Source organism: Mobula hypostoma, chromosome 25 (genome assembly GCF_963921235.1).
Source record: "Mobula hypostoma chromosome 25, sMobHyp1.1, whole genome shotgun sequence".
Lineage (NCBI taxonomy): Eukaryota > Metazoa > Chordata > Chondrichthyes > Myliobatiformes > Myliobatidae > Mobula > Mobula hypostoma.
The window spans coordinates 25,155,544-25,179,764 of record NC_086121.1 but is presented as its reverse complement, the minus strand read 5'-3'; the positions used below and the strand labels follow the sequence as shown (position 1 = coordinate 25,179,764).

The 24,221-nt window shown below is 45.1% G+C and overlaps 1 protein-coding gene across 1 annotated transcript in view; it reads right to left on the bottom strand.

Moving 5' to 3' along the window:
• Positions 1–22,036, bottom strand: part of LOC134337800 (rootletin-like) — a 130,922-nt gene extending 108,886 nt beyond the window's left edge. Inside the window, exons 1-3 of the mRNA XM_063033052.1 lie at positions 21,799–22,036; positions 20,700–20,841; positions 19,993–20,141 (exon numbers count right to left, since the gene is read on the bottom strand). Coding sequence (XP_062889122.1) covers positions 19,993–20,141; positions 20,700–20,841; positions 21,799–21,858 — 351 coding nt within the window. The 5' untranslated portion in view covers positions 21,859–22,036. The remainder of the gene's footprint in view (positions 1–19,992; positions 20,142–20,699; positions 20,842–21,798) is intronic.
• Positions 22,037–24,221: the final 2,185 nt, after the last annotated feature.

Sequence of the window (24,221 nt, the reverse complement as noted above, 5' to 3'; positions counted from 1 at the left end):
CAGTCTGGTGAATGATATTTGTTATCTGTCAAGTAGGGTGCCGTGCACAATCCTGATTTGATGGAGACAGACGTGAGAGCACGGAGGAACATCTGGTGAAACTTCTGAAATGCCTGTTTCGCTGCCACCGCTACTGTGTGATCCAGAATCTCTGGAGGGGAAGGCCCCGAGTCCTCGGCTTTGCTTGTTGCTCGGCGGCCGGGGCGAGGTCGAAGCGCTCGGCAGAGATGGTGCTCGGTGCTCGGTGTCAGAGGGCTGGTCGGAGGCTCGAAGTTTTCGGACGGATTCAGAGTCGGCTGCGGTCGGGTGCTTCCAATGGTGCTGCATCGGCAAGTTTGCGGCGCTTGGAGGTTCACAGCAGGGAGAGTTTCTCCCTTCTGCCGTCTGCATGAGATGATGAGTCTATCGGGACTTTGAGACTTTTTTTACCGTGCCCATGGTCTGCTCTTTATCAAATTACGATATTGCTTTGCACTGTTGTAACTATACGTTATAATTATGTGGATTTATCAGTTTAGTCTTGGTTTGTCCTGTGTTTCTGTGATATCTCTCTGGAGCAACATTGTATCATTTTTTAATCCATGCATTTCTAAATGACAATAAACGAGGACTGAGTGTCCTCATAATCTAATCTAATCTAATTTGTCATCATGCAATGGGAAGGTCATTGGCAAGTCCCAATTCCAGCAACCAGTCGCCAAAAGTGACCAATCAGTCACCAAACAGGCATCAGAAATCTCCTTATCTAATGCATAGACATAAACATTAGGAACAGGACTCAAGTCTGCTCTGGCATTTCATAAGATATAGCTGACATGTTAAACTCAGCATTCCAGTCTAGCTGCAGTAACCTTTGCTTATCAACGAGCTGACTACCTCTGCCTTAAAAACATCCAAAATATCTTGTTTCCATCGCCCATTCTATTGCCGCAAGACGGCAGCACGCAGAGACACAGCGGCTACTCTGGCTCCCGATAATGGTGCTCGTTCTAAAATTCTTAGATAGTGTTGCAAAGTTTCTACTCAGGAACTTCAGTCGTCCAAAACCCTGTGAAAACGGCACCACCAAACTCTTAGACAAAACTACATTTAATCCACCGGCAGCAGAGTTAAAAGCGGTGCTTAATGGACTGGGGATTCTCTGAACATCAGACTCGGTGATGGCGGCCTGGCCTCATCAGCACAGCCGAGGAAGCGGCAGGCGCAGGCGGTGCGAGAGGAAGCACAAACGTGGTGAGAGAGCTGGGGCAGTAGTCAGGCTGAGAACTGATGTGATTAGACAGCCGATAACATCGCTTTTCCCGGCCAACGTCCGCTAGATAATAAAACGGACTTACTGAGACCGAGAATGAACGCAAAGAAAGAGATTAGAAACTGCTACATTCTGGTTTTCACTGAAACGTGGTTAAACAGCATGCCTGACTGGATATTTCAACTCAACTGTTCAGAGGAGGTAGAATCAGTGTTTATATTAACAAAAGTTGGTACATAAACTCATCTGTAATTAGCAGTCACTGCTCTGGGGTAAATGAACATCTTATAATTACATGCCAGTACTGTTGTGATCATCACTGATGTTTACATCCTCCCGAGCGCAAACACCAAGGACGCACTGGAAGAGCTTTACAGTATCATCAGCTCTCTGCAAAACAAACATCCAGACGGTCTCTTCATCATTGCAGGAGACTTCAGTCACGTTAACCTGCAGGGCATTTTACCCAGATTCCGGCAACACATCACCATGGCCACTGGGAGAACAAGCAGGCTGGACCATCTTTATACAAACAGACAAGGTAGTTACAAAGCCATCCCGTGCCCCCATCCTGACCTCTCTGACACATCTCAATAGTGTTAACTCCAGCATGCTGACTGCTGCTGAAACCAGTCCAGAGGACCATCACTGTGTGGCCTAACGAGGCAGTCTCTGGGCTTCAGGACTGCTTTGTGTATGGACTAAGTGGCTGATGTTCAAGGAGCCCGGCACAAACAGAGGGGGCAAAGACCTCGAGGAACGTGCCTCATCAGTGAGTGTGCAGATGACGTTGGCACATCAGGAATGGTCATCTCACAGCTCAACCAGAAGCCCAGGACAAATGCAGAGCTGTGACATCTACTAAAAGCCCAGGACGCTGCCTTCAAGTCCAGTGACAGGTCTCAAAGCAGCCAGAAGAAACCTTGTTTAAAGCATCAAGACAGCAAAGACTGCCTACGCAGAATAAAAAAAGACAGGAACACCTGTCTGATAATGATCCCTGGTGTGTGTTGGCTGGGAATCAGGGATATTATTGACTACACAAGGAGAAACACCGTTGACTGTACCAGTGACGCCTCCTTCCCTGATGTTCTAACAAATTTTTATACACATTTCGAGGCATGCAACACGACGCCAGCCACGAAATCTACCCCCCCCCCAGTGAGCAGCCACTGTCTGTAACAGCAGCAGACGTGAGAAGGATTCTGCAGAGAGTCACCCCCCGTAAGGCAGCTGGGCCAGACGTCATCCCAGGCCGAGTACTCAGGGAGTGTACACACGAGCTCACTAATGTCGTCACAGATATCTTCAACACTTCACTCTTCCAGACCGCTGTCCCCACATGCTTCAAATCAGCCACCATCGTCCCTGTACCAAAGAACTCTGCACCTTCAGAGCTAAACGGCGACTGCCCGGTGACACTGACTCGAATCATCATGAAGTGCTTTGAACAGTGATAATGGCACAAATCGAAAACTCCATTCCTGTCACACTGGACACTCACCAATATGCTTATAGCATCTGTCATGCTCCTGGCCCTGACACACCGAGAAAACAAAGACACTTGTGTCAGAATACTGCATCTGGATTTCAGTTCAGCATCCAACACTACTGTCCCACAGACCTTGGTGAACAAACTCCTACTCCTCTGTCTAAATACACCACTGTGCCACTGGGCACTGGGTGTTGGGTTTCCTGACCAACAGGCCTCAGATAGTCAGGATGTATAACCGCCCCTCCCTCCCCATCATCCTCAAAATGGGTGTTCCCCAGGGTTGTGTGCTGAGCCCAGTGCCATACAATCTGCTCACACCTGACTGCACGGCCAAATGCCCGGGTAATCACGTCGTCAAGTTCACCGATGACATGACAGTGGTGGGGCTCATCACCAACAGAGAGGAGATGGAAGAGCTCGAGGCCTGGTGCCAGGCAAATAGCCTCTTCCTCAATGTCGACAAGGCTAAGGAGGTGGTTATCGACTTGAAGTGAACCCGCACCACTCACGTCCCCTTCACATCAGCGGCACAGCAGTGGAAACTGCAGGCGGTTTCAAACTCCTCGGAGTGCACATCTCACACAACCTCTCATGGTCCCAGAACACCTCCGACACAGTCAGGAATGCTCGCCAAAGCCTCCGCCTTCTGTGGATGCTGGAGAGAGCTGGTCTCTGCATAATCCATGCTCGTGTCATTCTACAGACGTAGGGAGCACCCTAACGAGCAGCATCACTGCGTGGTACAGAAACTGCACTGCAGCGGACTGCAAAACTCCACAACGGGTGGTCAAAGCTGCCCAGTGCATCACTGACACCAGCTGTCCTGCCAACAAGAACATATATATAGAAAAGTGCAGGAAAAGGGCCAGTAACATCATGAAGGATCCCATCCATCCTGCTTATAGACTGTTTGTCCCACTCCCAGCAGGGAGGAGGCTTTGTGGCATCCACGCCAGGACCACCAGACTCAAAAACAGTTACTCCCCCCAAGCAGTAAGGCTGATCTACACCTCCACCCACTAACCCACCCCTCCATACACCCCACCCCCACTAACTCGCCCCTCCACTACTTTATCGTTTCTTGTCAGTCACTTTACGTACAGACATTCCTCTGCCTAGCATCACTTTATGGACATACAATCAATCTAAGTATACAAGATATCTTATCAATTTATATGCATTGTTTTATTTATTATCATAATTGTGTTCTTTACTTTTTATGTATATTTTGTGCTGCACCGGATTTGGAGTAACAATTATTTTGTTCTCTTTTACACTTGTGCACTGGAAATGACATTAAACAACCGTATCTTGGATCTTGAAGAAGGAAGTTCCAAGAATGCACAATTTTCTGAGACAAAGACAAATTACTGCACATCTGTCTGACGTGGGCCACCCTTTACTAACAGTTCGAGATTCCCTCAAAATACAAAACATCCTCTCCAAATCAAGACTCCTCATTTGCTTTAATCAAGTCTCCTCTCACCCTCATAAGATCCAGTGGATCCAACCTTTCCTCTTTAGATCACCTGACCATTTCAGGAGCAGAGGCACGTCACTTAACACTTTTTAAAACCATGCCTTCCAGCAAGGACATGGGATGTCAATCAGAAGCAGGAATTCTGGCTGGTTACCACCAATCACCCCATCACCACCCCGCTCCTCGACACACACACAGCCTGAGGGAACCATCTCAAATACACCACAGCAGAGATCACCTCGCACAGCTCTGTATCATTGAAACGTCGAACCATCAGGGACAATATTGACTCAGGGGTGTCTGTGATGGGTAGCACTCTCCTCAAATTGAGGATCTGAGCTGAAGATCCATTCCATGGAACACAAGATCCAGGCTGATAGAGCAATGCAATACCACAGAGGCGTAGCATCACTGAAGGTACGTTTTAATTGTAAACCAAAATAAACTTAAGACTGCAGCTACCAGAGCAGGTCAAAGGCTAGGAATTCTGTGGCCTGTAACTCACTCCTTACTCCCCAAAGCCTGTCCACCATCTACAAGGCTCAGGTCAGGAGTGTAATGGAATACTCACCACTCACCGGGATGAGTGCAGCTCCATCAACATTCAAGACGCTCGACACCATCCGGTACAAGGCAGCCCACTTGATTGGTTCCCCTTCCACAAGCCTCCAATCCCTCCACTATCGACGAGCAGTTGCAGCAGTGTGTACTGTCTACAAGATGCACTGCAACAACACACCAAAGTTCCTAGGGCAGCTCCTTCCAGACCCACGGCCACTACCATCTAGGAGGACGAGAACAGCAGATACCTGGGAACACCACCACTTGGAAATCCCCCTCCAATTCACTCACCGTCCTGACTTGGAAACATATTGTTGCTGGGTCAGAATCATGGAATTCCCTCCCTGACAGCACTGTGGGTGTCACTACACCTCTGGGACTGCAGCGGTTCAAGAAGGCAGCTCATCTCCACCTTCTCAAGGGCAACTAGGGATGGGCAACAAATGCTGTCTTAGCTGGCGATGCCCACATCCCGTAAACGAAAACAAAAATGTAAAAGAAGCCTGGCACTATTTTAAAGAAACCTGGGGTACTTCCACTTCATCATTGACTGTCATTCAAGATAACTAAGGCAGGTTAGAAATTAATTCACAGATCAACAGCTCTAATGCACAATGCAGTAGCAGTAGCTATGTGCTCCCTACCAGTACTTCAGTAAAATTGCATTTCAGACACAGAGAAGAAAACACAGATGCTGCTACCTAGTGCACTATCTTTTCTAACTGGTAATAAATTTCCAGGTGCTTGTCGGCTTCTTGTCACATTGTGATTTGTGAGATTGGCCAGCTGCTCTCTGCTTGGTCTCCTTCTTTACAATGGCGACAGTACTTGAGATGCACTTAATTGCTTTGGGATCGTGAATAGTGTAACCTAATCCTTATTTTATTTATGTTCATTTAAGAATCTGCCAACTAGACAAGTCCAGCCTTAATATGGTTAATTTCCTACACTTTCCTATGACCTGTCTTTTCCAGATAACACCGAAGCATCAAAGTGACTGTCTCCAGCTGCAAGTACTAAAGGCCTTGTTGTTATTTTGTTTCCCTTACCCAGTGGGTTCAGTTTGTTAAGATTACTTTAATTTAGAAATTTCCATATTAATAGAACTCTACTATTCACTGGAACATTGGTGGCCTCCTTGAGTATTTGCGGCTATGGTAACCAAGCAGAGAATTGTTCTGCTCTTGTTAACGTGGTAGGCCAAATAGATTTTGTTAGAGCCTTCTCTGAGCAGAAACCCTATGGCTACCTTTATAGGTTTTTTAGAAAACGTTTAGTTCCATTTTCTTCCTTCTCTGATCAAGACGGCAGTCACAGGGTCCAGTCATGAGGCCATTCCTTATACTTAATTCTCAACCATGAACAAAGATGGGATAATTATTCCTGACAGGCATGCTGCACTCCTACAAAGTAATGTTAGGGCCTTGGGAACTGCAACTCAACTGTGTAAGAAGGCAGGGAGGCTCCTTTTATTCGGGGGGGGGGTCGCTGTAAAATGGGGGCTAGATCCTGGCTGATTACCTCTCTCTATGCACTGGAGCAAGGGAACCTCCGCCACAAGGTATGGTTACGGCAGAGGCCAATGAACTGTTTCAGCAATATCATATATCTTAAATCTGCTGCCTCACAGCTATAGCAAACGGATTCAGTCCTGACTCCCCAACGTCACCGGGGTAAACTCTATCATATCCATGCCCGTCATAATTTTAAAAGCCCCTGTTGGCTTCCAGTGAGAATAAATCCCTTTTAACCCACCTCAAAGAGGTAGTAATAGGGGAGAAAGTAATGACAGACAAACTCAATGAGTATTGAGTTCTTCATGAGCAGAATGCCAGAAATTCAGGAATGTTAGGAGGCAGAAGTGAGTGTAGTTGCTATTACTAAGGAGAAGGTGCTTGGGAAGCTGAAATGTCAGAAGGTAGATAGTCACCTGGACCAGATGGACTACACCCCAGGGTTCTGAAAGCGATAGATGGTGGAGGCATTAGTAATGATTTTTCAAGAATCACTAGATTCTTGAATGGTTCTGGTAGACAAGAATATTGTAAAAGTCACTCCAGTCTTTAAGAAAGGAGGAAAATCTAGGAAATGATAGGCCAGTTAGCCTGACTTCGGTGGTTGGGAAGATGTTGGAGTTTATTATTAATGATGAGTTTTCAAGAATACTTGAAGGCAAATGATAAAATAGGTCAAAGTCAGCATGGTTTCCTTAAGGGGAATTCTTGCCTGACAAACCTGTTGGAATTCTTTGAGGACATAACAGACAGGATAGACAAAGGAGGGTCAGGGGATATTCTTTACTTGGATTTTCAAAGGGCCTTTGACATGCTGCCACATAGGACGCTGGTTAACAAGATAAGAGCAAACGGTAAACCAGGAAAGATACCAGTACGGATAGAAGATTGGCAGAAGACTAACAGTGGGAATAAATGGTGCCTTTTCTGGCTGGCTGCCAGTGACGAGTGGTGTTCTGCAGGGGTCAATATTGGGACTGCTTCTTTTAACATCGTGTGTCTACGATTTGGATGACAGAATTGATGGCTTTATGGCCAAGTTTGTGAATGATATGAAGGTAGACGGAGGGGCAAGTAGTGTTGAGGAAAATGGGAAAAGAAGTGGCAGATAGAATATAGTGTAGGGAAGTGTATAGTCATGCACTTTGGTAGGAGGAATAAAGGTGTAGACTATTTTCTAAATAGGGAGAAAACTGAGAAATCAGATGTGCAAAGGGACTTGTGAGTTCTTGTGCAGGATTCCATGAAGGTTAACTTGCAGATTAAGTCAGTGGTAAGGAAGGCAAATGCATTCGTTTGAAAAGGACCAGAATATAAAAGCAAAGATGTAATGCGAAGGCTTCACAAGGCATTGGTCAGACCACGTTTGGATTACTGAGAGCAATTATGGGCCCCTTATCTAAGAAAGGATGTGCTGGCATTGGAGAGGGTCCAGAGGAGGTCTATGAGAATGATCCCAGGAATGAAAGGTTTAATGTATGAGGAGCATTCGATGACTTGGGTCTATACTCTCTAGAGTTTAGAAGAATAAAAGCAGATCTCATTGAACCTATCAAATATTTAAAGGCCTGATTAGAGTGGACATGGAGAGCCTAGGACCAGAGGGCACAGCCTCAGAAGGACATTGCTTTAGAACAGAGACAAGGAGGAATTTGTTTAACCAGATAGAGGTGAATCTGTGGAATTAATTGCCACAGACAAGGGAGCCAAGTCATTGGCTATATTTAAAGCAGAGGTTGATAGGTTCTTGATTACTAAGGGTGTCAAAGGTTATGGGGAGAAGACAGGAGAATGGGGTTGAGAGGGAGAATAAATCCACCAGGATTGAATGGCGGAGGAGACTGGACAAATGGCCTAGTTCTCCACCTTAGTCTTATAGTATTATCCAATGTCTCCTTCTAACTGTAGACTTGTCTGTATGGGGTTTGCCCATCTATCCTGTGACTATGTGTGTCCCCTCCATGTGCTCCAATTTCCTCCTACATCCCAAAGTTCTGCAGTTTAGTAGAGTAGGTTAGTAGGTTACCGGTGAGTGGGAGAATCTGGGGGGAGGGGATGGGAAAGCGGGGAGAGTGACTATTGAAGAAAGCAGCTTGGCCATGGAGAGTTCCAAAATGACACTCAAAGTCCCATGGTGTTTGGTTTTGGGGGGAGGGATAGAAACAGCAGCGGTTGGCCCTGTAACACAATACAGTGGTTTGGAATGTGTTGTCTGGTATCACAATTCATCGCTTGATTACTTCCAGTAAGGCAGCTCTAAACCTGGGGCCAGCCTAGGGCGTGTACAGACATGTTAGTGACCTACTCGATTGGAAAGGCATGCCCAGGCAAGCTCCTAGCCCCTGGGTTGGTGCCACCAACGTTTCCCTTGCTTCTGATGCTTAAGCACATTCCTGATGGCAGATAAATCCATGGCAGCAAACTACGCAGAACTTCCAGTGCTACAATGTGCTTGTACTAAATCTGGGGCCATCCCCTGGGTAGCAGGTATCATTCCTCTCAGACATAACTGGGGCAACATTAAAATAGAACCCGTGGAGAGCAGATTCAAACAGCAACCAGGCCAGTGCGTCAGAGATTGGAACCTCATTAATGTATAGGGGAAGGACCAGTTGCCTCCTGCAACATCAGGACATCCTAAAGCACTTTCCAACCGATGAGACGTGCATTGAAAAGACAAACGAGAAAATCTGCAGACGCTGGAAATCCAAGCAACACACACAGGATGCTGGAGGAACTCAGCAGGCCAGGCAGCATCTATGGAAGAGAGTAAACAGTCGATGTTTTGGGCCGAGCTCCTTCTTCAGGATTGGAGAGGAAGGCGAGAAGTCAGAGTCAGAAGATGGGAGGGGGAGGAAGAAGTAGAAGGTGGTAGGTGATAGGTGAAACTGGAAGAGGAGGAGGGGTAGCCTCCAAACTGATGGTATGAACATCGATTTCTCGAACTCCTGGTAATTGCCCCCCCCCCACCTTCACCATTCCTGTCTCCTGTTTCTCTCACCTTATCTCCTTACCGACCCATCCCCTCCCCCCCCCACCCCGGTGATTCTCCCCCTTTCTTCCATGGTCTTCTCTCCTCTCCTATCAGATTCCCCTTTTTTCCGGTCCTTTATCTCTTCCATAAACCAACTTCCCAGCTCTTTACTTCACCCCCTTCCCCGAAGGAGGGTCTCAGTCCAAAACATCAACTGTTTACTGTTTTCCACAGATGCTGCCTGACCTGCTGAGTTCCTCCAGCATGTGGTGCGGGTTGCATTGAAATGAAGGCACCATTGCAATGCAGCAAAATACCTCAACCATTTTATTCATAGCAAGATCCACAAACTCTTTGTCTTCTGAGATCTTCGGACATCTCCCCCACACTCACCGTCAGCACAGATGCACTGCGGGGCTGTGAGCTTAGGCCCCCCCGCTCGGCTCACTTTATACTTATGATGGTGTAGCTAAGTATGGCTCCAACACCGTATTCAAGTTTGCTGATGCCATCGCAGTCGTTGGCCGAATCAAAGGCGGTGCCGAATCAGCATATGGGAGGGAGACGGATAATCTGGTCAAGTGGTGCCACAACAACAACCTCTCAAGCGATGAATTGTGATACCAGACAACACATTCCAAACCACTGTATTGTGTTACAGGGCCAACCGCTGCTGTTTCTATCCCTCCCCCCAAAACCAAACACCATGGGGCTTTGAGTGTCATTTTGGAACTCTCCATGGCCAAGCTGCTTTCTTCAATACTCAACAGAACCACAGAGCTGGTTATCGACTACAGGAGGAGAAGCTGGCAGTCTCATTAGAGGGAGCAGAGATGGAGTAGATCGGTAGTTTTAAATTCTTCGGCATTAACATATCTGAGGATCAGCAAATAAATCCTCAAAGATCAAAGTAAATTTATTATCAAAGTACATATATGTCACCATAGACAACCCTGAGATTCATTTTCTTGCAGGCAATCACAGTAAATACAAGAAACGCAATAGAATTGATGAAAGGCCACGTCCAACAGGGCAGACAACAACCAATGTACAAACAAAATGAAAAACTGTGCGAATAAAAGAAAGAGGAAAATAAAAAGAAATAATAATAATAAATAAATAAATAAGCAATAAATGTTGAGAACATGAAAAGTCAATGAAAGTGGGTCCATAGTTTACGGGAACTGTTCAGTGATGGGGGCGAGTGAAGTTATCCCCTCCAGTTCAAGAGCTGATGGTTGAGGGGTGGTAACTGTTCCTGAACCTGGTGGTGTGAGTCCTGAGGCTCCTGTACCTTCTTCCTGATGGCAGCAGCGAGAAGAGAGCATGTCCTGGGTGGTGGGGGCCCCCGGTGATGGATGCTGCTTTCCTGTGGCAATGCTCTGTTTATATGTGCTCAACGATGGGGAGGGCTTTACCTGTGATGAATTGGGCCATATCCACTACTTTTTGTGGGCTTTTCTGTACAAAGGCATTGGTGTTTCCATACCAGGCTGTGATGCAACCAGTCAATATACTCTCCACTATATACCTACAGAAGCTTGTCAAAGTTTTAGATAACATGCTGAATATTTGCAAACCTCTAAGAAAGTAGAAGTGCTGTCGTGCTTTCTTCGCAATTGCACTCACATGCTGGGCCCAGGACAGATCCTCTGAAATGATAACACTGAGGAATTTAAAGTTGCTGACCCTCTCCGCCCCAGTTCCTTGATGAGGACTGGCTCGTGCATGTCCGGTCTCCTACTCCTGAAGCCAATAATCATCTCCTTGATCTGGCTGACGTGGAGTGAGAAGTTGTTGTCACATCAAACGTCATCACAAAGAAGGCACAAAAGCACCTCTACTTTCTCAGAAGTTTGCTTAGAGTTGGCATGTCATCAAAAACTGACAAATTTCTATAGATGCAGAGCATCCTAACTGGTTGCATCGGGGCCTGGTATGTAAACACCAGTGCCTAGCAATTGAATAGTCTACAGAAAGTGGTGGATACAGCCCAGTCCATTGTAACATATTCAATATTTCAGTCATATTTGAGTAATTGTATCATCATCATAGCTTGTCACACCAGACAGCCAGCCACTCTAGTGTTGTTCAGTTGATGTTGAGCAGGTCAGTGTCAGCTAAATCAGGTGAGAGTGGGCAGTTGCGCAAAACGTGTTCAATGTTCTGCATCCTTTCGCCACACTCACAGGATTCGCTGTAATTGTAATTGTAAATATATAGTTTGATTAAGCATTCTTCGTTGATTACACTATTCCGGTTAAAGATGGCGCTACTGAAGATCAGTGACAACTTGCTTGTGGTTCCCAAAGCAAGAAATACAACTAAGTAACTTTATTAATAACACTCTTTGTGTGAATAATTATGGTGAATGATTGAGGGGAGCAAAGGTGTCTAATCGAGGGTCGAGGCATGTTTGAGGAGGGGTGGTTGGAGTGAGGCAGAGGCATATTCAAGATGGAATTGGGGCTTGCGAAGCGGAGAAAAGTCAGGGCGGAGGAGTTTTGGGGCCTGCCCGCCGAAATTGAGAGTAAGGCTTGATCATCTAAGCGCCCGGACAATTTGGAAAGATTGGGTACGGGCCAAGGTGTGGCGGCAGGGTCCAGGCCAAGAGCGTATCGACGTGAAGGGCCAGGTCTCAGAGCGAGGAACGACGAGGTGTTCAGACAATTTAAACGCTGGGCCAGGTGGACTGAAAAGGCAAGGTGCTGGTACCAGAGGCGAGTGTCAGGCTGGTTCTGCTCTCTGCTCTGTGACATTTGCTCTGCTCTTAGCTGCACTGAGCCTGTAGGCCTGCTCTGGGCTCCATGATGTTTTGCTCCGCTGTGTGATGAACTGAGGCTGAGGCTATGCGCCTGCTCCAGGCTTCGTGTCTACGGACTCACTTTTGTTAGGAATGCTGTTTGCTTGTTTATATTGCTTGCATGATTTGTTTTTCTCTCTCTCTGCACATCGGGTGTTTGTTGGAATTTTTTTTATTATGTTATTTTGGCTTTGAGGCCGCCTGCAAGGAGACATATCGCAAGGTTGTATAATGTATACATACCTTGATAATAAATGTACTTTGAACTTTGAATTCATTACGGTTTATGTGTAAGAAATATGTTAATTGCATACGTCATGACACCATGTCATATGTGAGTGCCTCAGCAAAGTAAAACTAAATAGACATGTTTTTCCAGCTCCTCTGTTTTTTTTCTTCCAATAGTTTTTGGAGTTATAAATATTCAGAAGGGAAGATAAATGTTCAAGTTGGGAAAAAAAGCTCAGCACATGTTTCTTCAGATGCAGAGAAGGACAGTCCAGTTTTAAACAAAGGCAGTAAATAGATGAAAGTAACAAGCAACAAATATGGCTATGGGTTCATAAACAATGAGTACTGGGTAATAATAATAATAACTAATTTAAAAAATCAGAAATGGCTGGCTACATCGATAGACAGACAAGTTTGATTGCACAACAGATGATTGGATGATGTATACTGAATGAATTGAGCAGTATTTTAAAGCAAATGGAATAGCCAATAAGAAATGTGTACCAGTGTTGTTGAGTGTAATGGATGGAAAAGCATACAATTTGCTTTAAAATTTAACTGCTCCAACCAAACCAGCTGAAATGAGTTTTGCTGATATCATGAACGTAATGCAGGAACATCTAGAACTAAAACCATTGTTGGTTGAAGAACGCTTTAGGTTTCATAAGCAGAATCAAAGGGAAGGGAAGTCCATTTCAGCTTATGTGGCTGAATTGAAGAAATTCACAGTGATAGGCTTAATGAGGCACTGAGAGATCATTTAGTTTGTGAAATCTTACAAGAAAGCATTCAAAAATGGTTCCTCATTGAAGCACAAAGAGCAGTTGAAATCACTATATCAACAGAAACAACAGCTAGAGACGTAATTGAGTTGCAGGCAGGAATGAAGGCCAGTGTGAACAAAAGTGCAGCATCTCAACAGGAGCCGGTCTGGCCAAACAAACTGTGTTACCATTGTGGCAGGGGCTCACATACAACAGACAATGCAGGCTTAAAGGCTAAACTTGCAGAAAATGCAACAAAGTAGGACACAGATAAAGAGCATGTTGAGCAGGCAAAAATAAATGGACTACACAGGGAAGAGAAAAAGATAAAAAGTTAAGTTGCAGTTTCATAAAGAGCACTAATCTGCATGCTGTTGATGAAAATTTTGATATGGAGGAGAGTGACACAGGACTATGTAGCCTTTGAGATTTACAATGTGAAAACTAACAGAAGACAAGCAGAAGTGAATGGCAAATTAATTAAAATGGAATTGGACACTGGCTCAGCTCTATCAGTCATTCCACAAAGTGAGTTTGAAAGGCACTTTAAAGATACTGAACTGAAGCTGGCAGAGGCCCAATTAAGAACTTATACTGGAGAAAAGGTAACTCCTGTAGGAATGATATTTGTAACAGTGAAATACAACAACCACCATTGGACTTCTATGTGGTAGGGCCAACATTGTGGGGCCATGAGTGGCCGAGCCAACTACAACTTGATTGGAAATCCATCCACCATTTGCTTGCCACAACCTCTGTAACAGAGTCAATTGAAAGGTACTGGATGATATCACAGCATAGTTCAAGGATGTCACTGGAAAACTCAGACATTGCAAAGGTAAAATAGTGTTAAATAAAAATGCCACAGCCAAGTTTTACAAAACCTGCCCAGTTCCTTATACCATCCTTGATAAAAATGCCAATGGGACAATTTAAAATTGACTATGCTGCAGATGTCTGTATAGTGCACTGTGTATATCAGGTGACTTGAGTTGAGATGCATTCTATTTTGAGTTGGAGTTTATTGCTAAGCAGGGATAAGTGTAGTGTGTTTAATATTTCAGTAGTATTTAAGTAACATTGTAAATATACTGTTCCATTAAGTGTTCTTTGTTGTTTACATAATTCATTATGGGGGACATGTAAGAATGAAAAATAAAGACAAGAGCTGGGAAAATGTGTCTATTTAGTTTCTCTTTAGTGAGGCATGTTTTCTCAGCTCTTGTGTTTTTTTTTCTTTTGATTAGTTATTGGAGTTGGAAACTCCAATGTTATGTTTTGTAGGGTTTTCCATCACCTGCAAAGCCCTCCTCATGGATGAGTACACTTACATGGAGTGTGGCCATAAGAAAGCACCATCCATCATTTAAGACCCCTACATCAAGGCCGTGTCCTCTTCTCACTACTACCATCGGGCAGGAGGTAACAGAGGTCCCACGCCAATGGGTCAGGAACAGTTATTACCCTACAAGCATTGCGTTCCTGGACTGACATAAATAATTTCAATCGCGACTACTGTGAACTGATTGTACAACCTATCGACTCAGTTTCAAGGACATTTCACAACTCATGTTCTCAGCATTATTACTTTATTTGCACTTAGTTTTTTTCTGAACATTGGTTGTTTGTCAGTTTTTGTCTGTTTATGTATAGTTTTTCATTAAATTCTATTGTATTTCTTTATTTTCCATGTGAATGCCTGCAAGAAAATGAATCTCGTGGTCGTATATGGTAACATTTGATAATAATTTACTTTGAACTTTAAAGGTAAATTCTTGTGGTGAGGTGAGTAGTTCTAAGATATGTGGCAGTCAAGAGTCTACAGTGGGAGTCTGCCTTTGAAGTGAGGCTGATGGTAGGGTAATTGGCCAGTGGTTTAGGTCGTCGTGCACTCCTGGCACCATGGTCTCTAGCCAGACAAGTGCACCCAGTGAACAGACTGATGGCACCCTAAATGCCCTTTCTCCATTCTGAGTGCTTGTGGGCCAGCGATTCCCACGAGTCGGGAAGCATGTTGCATGTGTTAAAGGAGGCTCTGAAAACATCCTTGAAACACTTCCTCTGATTTCCTGGTAATCTCATGCCATGGGTTAGAGTAACTCTTCGGCAGTCTGGTATTGGGCACAAAAATACATGATCCACCTGTCAAGGTCCACTGAGCATCATTAGGACCTTGTAATTCTGGGTTGGAACCTGAATCAGAATCAGGTTTAATATCTCTCTCAAATGTCATGAAATTTGTTGTTTTGTGGCAGCAGTATATGCAATTCATAATATTTTTAAACTATAAATTACAAGAAGAAATATATATAAATTAAATATGTAGTGCAAAAAGAGAGCAAAAAAATTAGTGAGGTAGTGTCCATGGGTTCAATGTCAATTCCGTCACTTTATATTGTCCTTATGTTGCCAGCACCGTCTTGGGTACATCAGAACGGGGAAGAACTGTGATCTACGAGGCTGGCCATGGAATGATTGTTGGTGCCTGACGGGGTGATTTGAGTCTCTCAGAAACCTCTGATCTCCTCGGATTTTCATACACGACATTCTCTAGAGTTCAGAGAGAAAGGTGCCAAAAACAAAACAAAACATCCGGTGAGCGGCCGTTCTGTGGATGAAAATGCCTTGATAATGAGAAGAGGTCAGAGGAGAATGAATGAACTAGTTCAAGCTGACAGACGACAGTAACTCAAATAATCATATGTTACAACAGAGGTGTGCAAAAGTACATCACTGATGCACAATGTGTTAAACCTTGACAGCAAAGATACAGTTGAAGCCAGAAGTTTACATACACCTTAGCCAAATACATTTAAACTCAGTTTTTCACAATTCCTGACATTTAATCCTAGAAAAAATTCCCTGTCTTAGGTCAGTTAGGATCACTACTTTCTTTTAAGAATGTGAAATGTCAGAATAATAGCAGAGAGAATGATTTATTTCAGCTTTTATTTCTTTCATCACTTTCCCAGTGGGTCAGAAGTTTACATACACTTTGTTAGTATTTGGTAGCATTGCCTTTAAGTTGTTTAACTTGGCTCAAACATTTTGGATGGCCTTCCACAAGCTTCTCACAGTAAGTTGCTGGAATTTTGTTCCATTCCTCCAGACAGAACTGGTGTAACTGAGTCAGGTTTGTAGGCCTCCTTGCTTGCACACGCTTTTTCAGTTCTGCCCACAAATTTTCTATGGGATTAAGGTCAGAAAATGATGTCAAGTCTGGTTCATCCTCGGGAGCAATTTCCAAACACCTGAAGGTACCACGTTCATCTGTACAAACAATAGTACGCAAGTATAAACACCATGGGACCACGCAGCCATCATACTGCTCAGGAAGGAGATGCATTCTGTCTCCTAGAGATGAACATCCTTTGGCGTGAAAAGTGCAAATCAATCCCAGAACAACAACAAAGGACCTTGTGAAGATGCTGGAGGAAACAGGTAGACAAGTATCTATATCCACAGTAAAACGAGTCCTATATCGACATAACCTGAAAGGCTGCTCAGCAAGGAAGAAGCCACTGCTCCAAAATCACCATAAAAAAGCCAGATTACAGTTTGCAAGTGCACATGGGGACTAAGATCTTACTTTCTGGAGAAATGTCCTCTGGTCTGATGAATCAAAAATTGAACTGTTTGGCCATAATGACCATCGTGATGTTTGGAGGAAAAAGGGTGAGGCTTGCAAGCCGAAGAACACCATCCCAACCGTGAAGCATGGGGGTGGCAGCATCATGTTGTGGGGGTGCTTTGCTGCAGGAGGGACTGGTGCACTTCACAAAATAGATGGCATCATGAGGAAGGAAAATTATGTGGATATATTGAAGCAACATCTCAAGACATCAGCCAGGAAGTTAAAGCTCGGTTGCAAATGGGCCTTCCAAATGGACAATGACCCAAGCATACCTCCAAAGTTGTGGCAAAATTGCTTAAGGACAACAAAGTCAAGGTATTGGAGTGGCCATCACACGGCCCTGACCTCAAACCGATAGAGAATTTGTGGGCAGAACTGAAAAAGCGTGTGTGAGCAAGGAGGCCTACAAACCTGACTCAGTTACACCAGTTCTGTCTGGAGGAATGGAACAAAATTCCGGCAACTTACTGCGGGAAGCTTGTGGAAGGCTACCCAAAACATTTGACCCAAGTAAGACAACTTAAAGGCAATGCTACCAAATACTAACAAAGTGTATGTAAACTTCTGTCCCACTGGGAAAGTGATGAAAGAAATAAAAGCTGAAATAAATCATTCTTTCTACTATTATTCTGACATTTCACCTTCTTAAAATAAAGTAGTGATCCTAACTGACCTAAGACAGGGAATGTTTTCTAGGATTAAATGTCAGGAATTGTGAAAAACTGAGTTTTGTATTTGGCTAACATGTATGTAAACTTCTGACTTCAACTGTATATACATCAGGGTTGCTCTTTATTGATTACAGCTTAGGCATTCAGTGCTACCATCAAAACTAATCAATAAGCTTTCAAGACCTTGGCCTCAATACTTCCTTGTGCAATTGGATCCTTGATTTCCTCACTTGCAGACCCCAGTCAGTTCGGATTGGCAACAACATCTCCTCCACAATCTCCATCAGCACAGGTGTGCAGAGTTCCAATGCCATATCGAAGTTTGCTGATAACACCACTGTCATAGACTGAATCAGAGGTGGTGATAAATCAGCACACAGGAGGGAGATTGAAAATCTGGCTCAATGCTGCCACAACAACATCTTCACTTGCCCCATCATTGCAGTGTTTGCACAATCTATGGTCTCATTTTCAATGACTCTTCTTACCATATTCTCGATATTTATTGCTTAATTATTATTTCTTTCCTTTTGTATTTGCACAGTTATTCATCCTTTGCACACTGGCTTTACCCCTAAGTTGGTGCAGTCGTTCATTGATTCTATTATGGTCATTATTCTCGTATGGATTAATTGGGTATGTCCGCAAGAAAATGAATCTCAGGGTTGTATGTGGTGACACATATGAACTTTAATAATAAATTTACTCTGAACTTTAAACCTTGAAGTGCATAGGCCTCAGCAGCATTAGCCACACTGGTTTCCATTTCTGTACCTAATAAAGTGGCCACAGAGTGTAGACTTGGGAGGGTTCTGTGATGCTGCCTTTGGTGGTGTTGTTCTAGTGCTTGATAGAGGTGTTCTGTGTCCGTGTCTCTGAAGCACAAGGAAGAGCCGCTCGGAAAACCGTAAGTTTGGGCTGTGCTTACTGCCTCAGAAAACTGGTTCACCCCGCAAATCACCGGTCCCCCGAGCTGCCTCTGCTGGGTGCAGTGTTAATGTCACACAGAACTGAGCGTGACAGTCACTGACCATTACAGAGCAACGCCATTGCAAGAACTGAGCGTGACAGTCACTGACCATTACAGAGCAACGCCATTGCAAGAACTGAGCGTGACAGTCACTGACCATTACAGAGCAACGCCATTGCAAGATGCAACTGAAGGCTCCACTGTTGCTGGGTTTTACCAGGTCTTGGCTGCTTTGCTTAATCTGCTCACAGACATGAGTCATTAGCAATGTTGCACTTGTCATCCAAGATAGCTCAACGAAAAGGCAACTCACCTCCAATGTGCCTTAAGGCTAATAGGGCTCCTAGAATGATGTTATGCAGGAAATTCCATACTTTTAACCCAACAACAGCATCCAAGTCTCAAAGGATTCCAGAGCTGATGGCATCTCGTGGTATTGCTGTGTCATGATTACTGACTAAGTATCAATTTTGCCAAACATTACTGAGTAGTATTCAGCCTCACCTAATGTTAATCCTCTTGAACTATTTCATTGAGTAGTGATACCAACTAATATTAAAAATAAAGACACCTGTTAGACTTGTGAGACCATGGATCTGTGCCTGGAAAGTCTTCACTCTCCAGGGCACAGGCCTGGGCAAGGTTGTATGGAAGACCGACAGTTGCCCATGCTGCAAGTCTCCCCTCTCCATGACACCGATGTTGTCCAAGGGAAGGGCATTAGGACCCATACGGTTTGGCACCGGTGTCCTCGCAGAGCAATGTGTGATTAAGTGTCTTGCTCAAGGACACAACACGTTGCCTTGGCTGGGGCTCGAACTCACGACCTTCAGGTTGCTAGTCCAATGCCTTAACCACTTGGCCACGTGCCCACACTAATATTAAATGTTAATGTCACTAAGCTTGGTGATAGCAAACATTACTGACATAGAACTCAAATGGACATTCTGCATAATGACTGGGCAAGCTAGAGTGTGGCATTTTATGATGAATGGCAGACTTGCTGACTGCATATCCATACCATCAGCAATAGGTGAATGAGGAGGGTGACCCACTTGCTTGTATGTCAGATTCCTATAACATCCAAGGAGCTAGGTGGTGTTTAGCATGAAGGCTGATTAAATGTGAACCCCATCCAAGAACCTAATCTCAACCCCCCCCCCCAAAGCAGTTTTGTGTGTGCAGATCTATAGAGCCAAAAGTTACAACACAGCGGTGCATCAAGAATTCTTTGCAAGTACCTTTCTGACCCCTGCCACAAGAGTAGCAGGTCTTGGGAACATCATCGCCCCTACTTTTCTGGCCAAGGCTCACAATGTCCTGACTTTGCCATAAATGGCCATCTCTGTTCTGTCGCTGGGGCAACCGGAACAGCAGCGCTGTGGGTGGAACACCACTACAATGGTTGCAGTCCCCCAAGGTCACCCACCATCACCTTAATGGCACCGTAAACCGGGGCTTTGTACCGTCATGAATCAAACAGTTAGATGGCCTGCCGGTCAAAGACTGGGCTTTTGTGGTATTGAATATTTTGAAATAACATTGCTTAATCAGCAAGAGTTGTCCAAATACATTTCCCCGACAAAACCGTCTACTTTCAGATACTGTGGCTCCAAGCCCCCGGGCGCTGCTGGTTCACCTACCCGCTCGCTGATGGCGTTGTATTTAATCGCCAGCTCGTCCCGCTCGGCTCGGCTCTGAGCCAGCAGGTCCTCAACGCGGGACAGCTCCTGCTGCAGGATGCTGTTCTCTTCTTGAAGAGGCAGCACGGACGACATCTCCGGGGAGGAAACTACGAGCAAGGAGACAACAGCAGTTAACGGAATCAAATGAGAAGCGCAAGGACTGATTGCATCGGCTGGCTCCTCCAACTCCTGGGGGTGATGATAACAAAAGAATGTGTATTCCATACAATAATCTATTCTCCAGTGTATGATGAATATACCGAGCCAGGGAAAGATTACAGGTTGTGTAACTACGTGAAGTTGCTGTTTATTCAGACAGGTAAACATTACTTTAGAATAGCCTCACTGTTCCCCTCAGGCTCAGCCCTTGAGTAACTCCACAACGTTCCTATTCATTCAACAGGGTAGAGATCACTTTACGGAGTTACTCTTTGCTTATCAAGTTAAAGCGCTGTCTCTGCGTTCATTAATTTGGCAAGTTAAAGCTCACTCCCAAACACACCACTTGCTCATCAAGCCTAGGATTTATTCGGCAAGGTTAAAGGTCACCTTTCCAGGTTTCTCCCTAGCTTCATAGCTGCAGAAAGAACCTCACTTCTGTTTTGGATGGTGCGCCAGGGAGGCAAATGTTTACACTGATGACTCTTCCTTCTCCTTACCCCTACCTGATGCCTGCTCCTCCATGAAATTTCTGGTGATGATCTCCCGTATTTTGGCAGCGAGACACGTCAGTGGCGAATCCTCGGCATCTCCCCGACATACGAATCCCTTCCCATTCTCTGCGCTCTGCACTGTCGTCTGCAAGGTCTGTCAAAGACACGGGGTAAGAAGTCAAAGGTGATGCTCCGGATGCATTGGTTACAACCAGCCAGCCCTGCTGCAAGGGTCTCAAGCTTCTAAAGAACCCTGCAAGAGGCAGGAACGTTGCCTGAGACACCCCAACCAAACATCAAACTGCACTCCTGCAATTGTGTAAATTGTCACAGTTGATCCCTGGTATCTTACTGATCTATAAAGACTCCAGTGTGGCAAGTGTTGTGAGCTGTTTGGCAGAGATCAGCTGCTCAACATCTGGACTGTGCTGTGGGCTGGATGATCGAGTTCCCAACCCCAACACTGTACTGGGAAGCCCTGCCGACTGTCACTTCCTCTGGAGATTCCTGCAGGGTTCACAGTCGCAGTGGAGCCAGGTGGACAGGATACCCCGATGGCTACAGCACTGGAAAAAGACCACCAAGCCCATCCGAATGGCTTCAGTGCTCGGGTTACACCCTATCCTACAGCAGTGCACCTTCCGCCACTTTCTCCACACCCGATTTACACCTCATCGTCCTCTGTCTAGGGTTAACTGCTGGCCAATCTGTCATCCTTTCCGTGCAACTGACAAGAACATCTACAGCGTGAGGCGAAGTTTAAAAACAAACTTTTGATTCGAATCTTTATAACCCTGAACGATTCTTTGCAGACTTTAATAAATTGACTTATCTATCCATCGTTACCGGGTTTCGAAGGCACGGGGGTTCGACCCTGCAGCAACAAGGCGGAATGGAGGGACCAAGCGGAACAAAATGGAAAAGAAGCCTTTGATTTTATTTGCCCCCCCCCCCAACTTAGCTTGGGGCTCCGAATGCTAATTTAAAAAAACGCAACATAATGTAAAGTATCTCATTCACCCTCCTTGCCTGCACCATAAGTGATATTAAAGCCAACTTCGATCAAAAGGCTGAGGATACGCGGTAGTTGCCGAAGCCCGGGCTCACAGACCTGGATCACCGCTTCCAGTTTGCACCCCTCCTCGGCTGCAGGGTCTCCGCAAGAACTCATCGGAGGGTCAGGGGCCTGCAGGACCGGACCTCTCGCCGCGAACCAAGAACCAGCTGAAGGGGAGGCGGTCAAACTTGTTGGAAAAGCCTGCTCCCGTATCCATTAACCAACTGTCTGCAACTAACCGATCTCCTGGGATCTTCCAGGGAGGTTTGAAGAAAGTGAAGACTGATTTTACTTTCGCTCCTTATTTCCCCTTTAGCCCCCTCTTTATCCTTGTAGCTCTTAGGAGCCTTGAAGCTCATAACGTGTTTGCTTGTCTCTCGTAAATATCCTCAAGTCTATTGTTTTCTCCCTTACTTCACAGCAGCCAGACCCGAGATTATTTTAAATCCCCCACCCGCCGCAAACAGAGCGTCCATGTGACAGACACTGGGAAGTGCTGGAGGAGACGTAGGGCCCCTCCTCCTAGAGTCTGCGGGGTCCTAGTGCCCAATGCTGCTACCTAGGTACCGTTTGAGATACACTTGGAGGTCACTTTATTGGGTTCAGGTGTGGAACCCGGTGTGGTCTTCTGCTGCCGTAGCCCATCCACTTCAAGGTTCGAGGAGTTGTGCGTTCAGAGATGCTCTTCTGCAGACCACTGTTGTAACGCGCGGTTATTTGAGTTACTGTCACCTTCCTGTCACCTTGAACCAGTTTGGCTATTCTCCTCTGACCTCTCTCATTCACAAGGCATTTTCGCCCACAGAACTGCCGCTGACTGGCTGTTCTTTTCGCACCATTCTCTGTAAACTCTGGAGAGAGCCGTGCGTGAAAATCCCAGGAGATCAGCAGTTTCTGAAATACTCAACCCACCCTGTCCGGCACCAACAATCACTCAACGGTCAAAGTCACCTAATCACATTTAGTTCCCATTCTGATGTTTGGCCTGAACAACAACTGAACCTCTTGACCCATGTCTGCATGCTTTCATGCATTGAGTTGCTGCCACATGATTGGCTGATTTTATATTTGCATTAAGGGGCAGGTACATAGATGCACCTAATAAAGTGACCATTGAGTGTAGAGTGAATTAGATGTAGCAAAAAACGAATTCCCCTCCAACATCAACCTGGAACGGCACAAGTCTACCCAACTCTGAAATAAAAACAGAAATATTCAGCAGATCAGGCAGTATCCCAGAAGAAAAGTATAGAAGTCTTATTTCAGTTTTCAATAATATTTTATTAGAAAGTATTCATTGTTTTTATTTCTCCTTCCTCTTAGACAGTCAATCATGGCCAGGGATTAGTGAGGATTTGCATCTCTGAGGAAGTTTTGAGAGTATCTTTGGCGTGGTGTCTCTGTCCTCCTGGTAATCTCTTCCCCTTCACTCGTAGCTGAACACACTGGACCCAGAGACGGTCCATCCACACTGCTCAGAATAAAATGCCCACGTCAGGAGGTTAATATTAGGCAGGCAACACATAGACCCTGCCCATCAGAACCACTTGAGTCCAGTGAGAACTCCAACATGTGGGGCTGACACAGGAAATTAGACAGACTTCTTTTACAGTGCCAGTGTCTTGGCTATATCAGCTTTGGTGCTGCCCTCTCCATTGCTGTAGAAGGGGGTGGCCAGTAGCTTTAAGATAAGTCTGAGATCTTGAATTTCAAACATTTACTCACTCAGGCCATTCGGGCCATCAGGTCCATGCCAGCTACTCACAGATTAATGCCATCTGTCCCATTCTCCTGTACCTCTACAAGTTAACAGACACACTCAACAACTTCTGTAGATGTACCGTGGAGAGGAATCTGACCGGCTGCATCACTGTCTGGCATGGAGGACGGGGCTACTGCACAGGACCGAAAGATGCTGCAGAGGGTCGTAAATTTAGTCGGCTCCATCGTGGGTACTAGCCTACAAAGTACCCAGGACATCTTCAAGGAGCGGTGTCTCAGAAAGACAGCGTCCATTATTAAGGACCCCCAGCACCCAGGGCATGCTCGTTTCTCACTGTTACCATCAGGTAGGAGGTACAGCAGCCTGAAGGCACACACTCAGTGAGTCAGGAACAGCTTCTTCCCCTCTGCCATTCGATTCCTAAATGGCCATTGAGCCCGTGAACACTACCTCACTTTTAAATATATATTATTTCTGTTTTTGCACGATTTTTAATCTATTCATTGTACGTATACTGTAACTGATTTACTTATTTATTATTTTTTCTTCTTCTATATGATGTATAGCATTGAAACGGCAGCTACATGGTTAACAAATTTCAAATAAACCTGATTCTGAGTTTCTCTCTCTCAAACACCAAATAAATTCTCTTTATTTTGTCACTGAAGGGATAATTTGCAGTAGCCAATGAACCTAACGTGCCCAACAAGAGCAGCTGGAAATTACATGGTGAAAACACAAACTCTACAGTTAG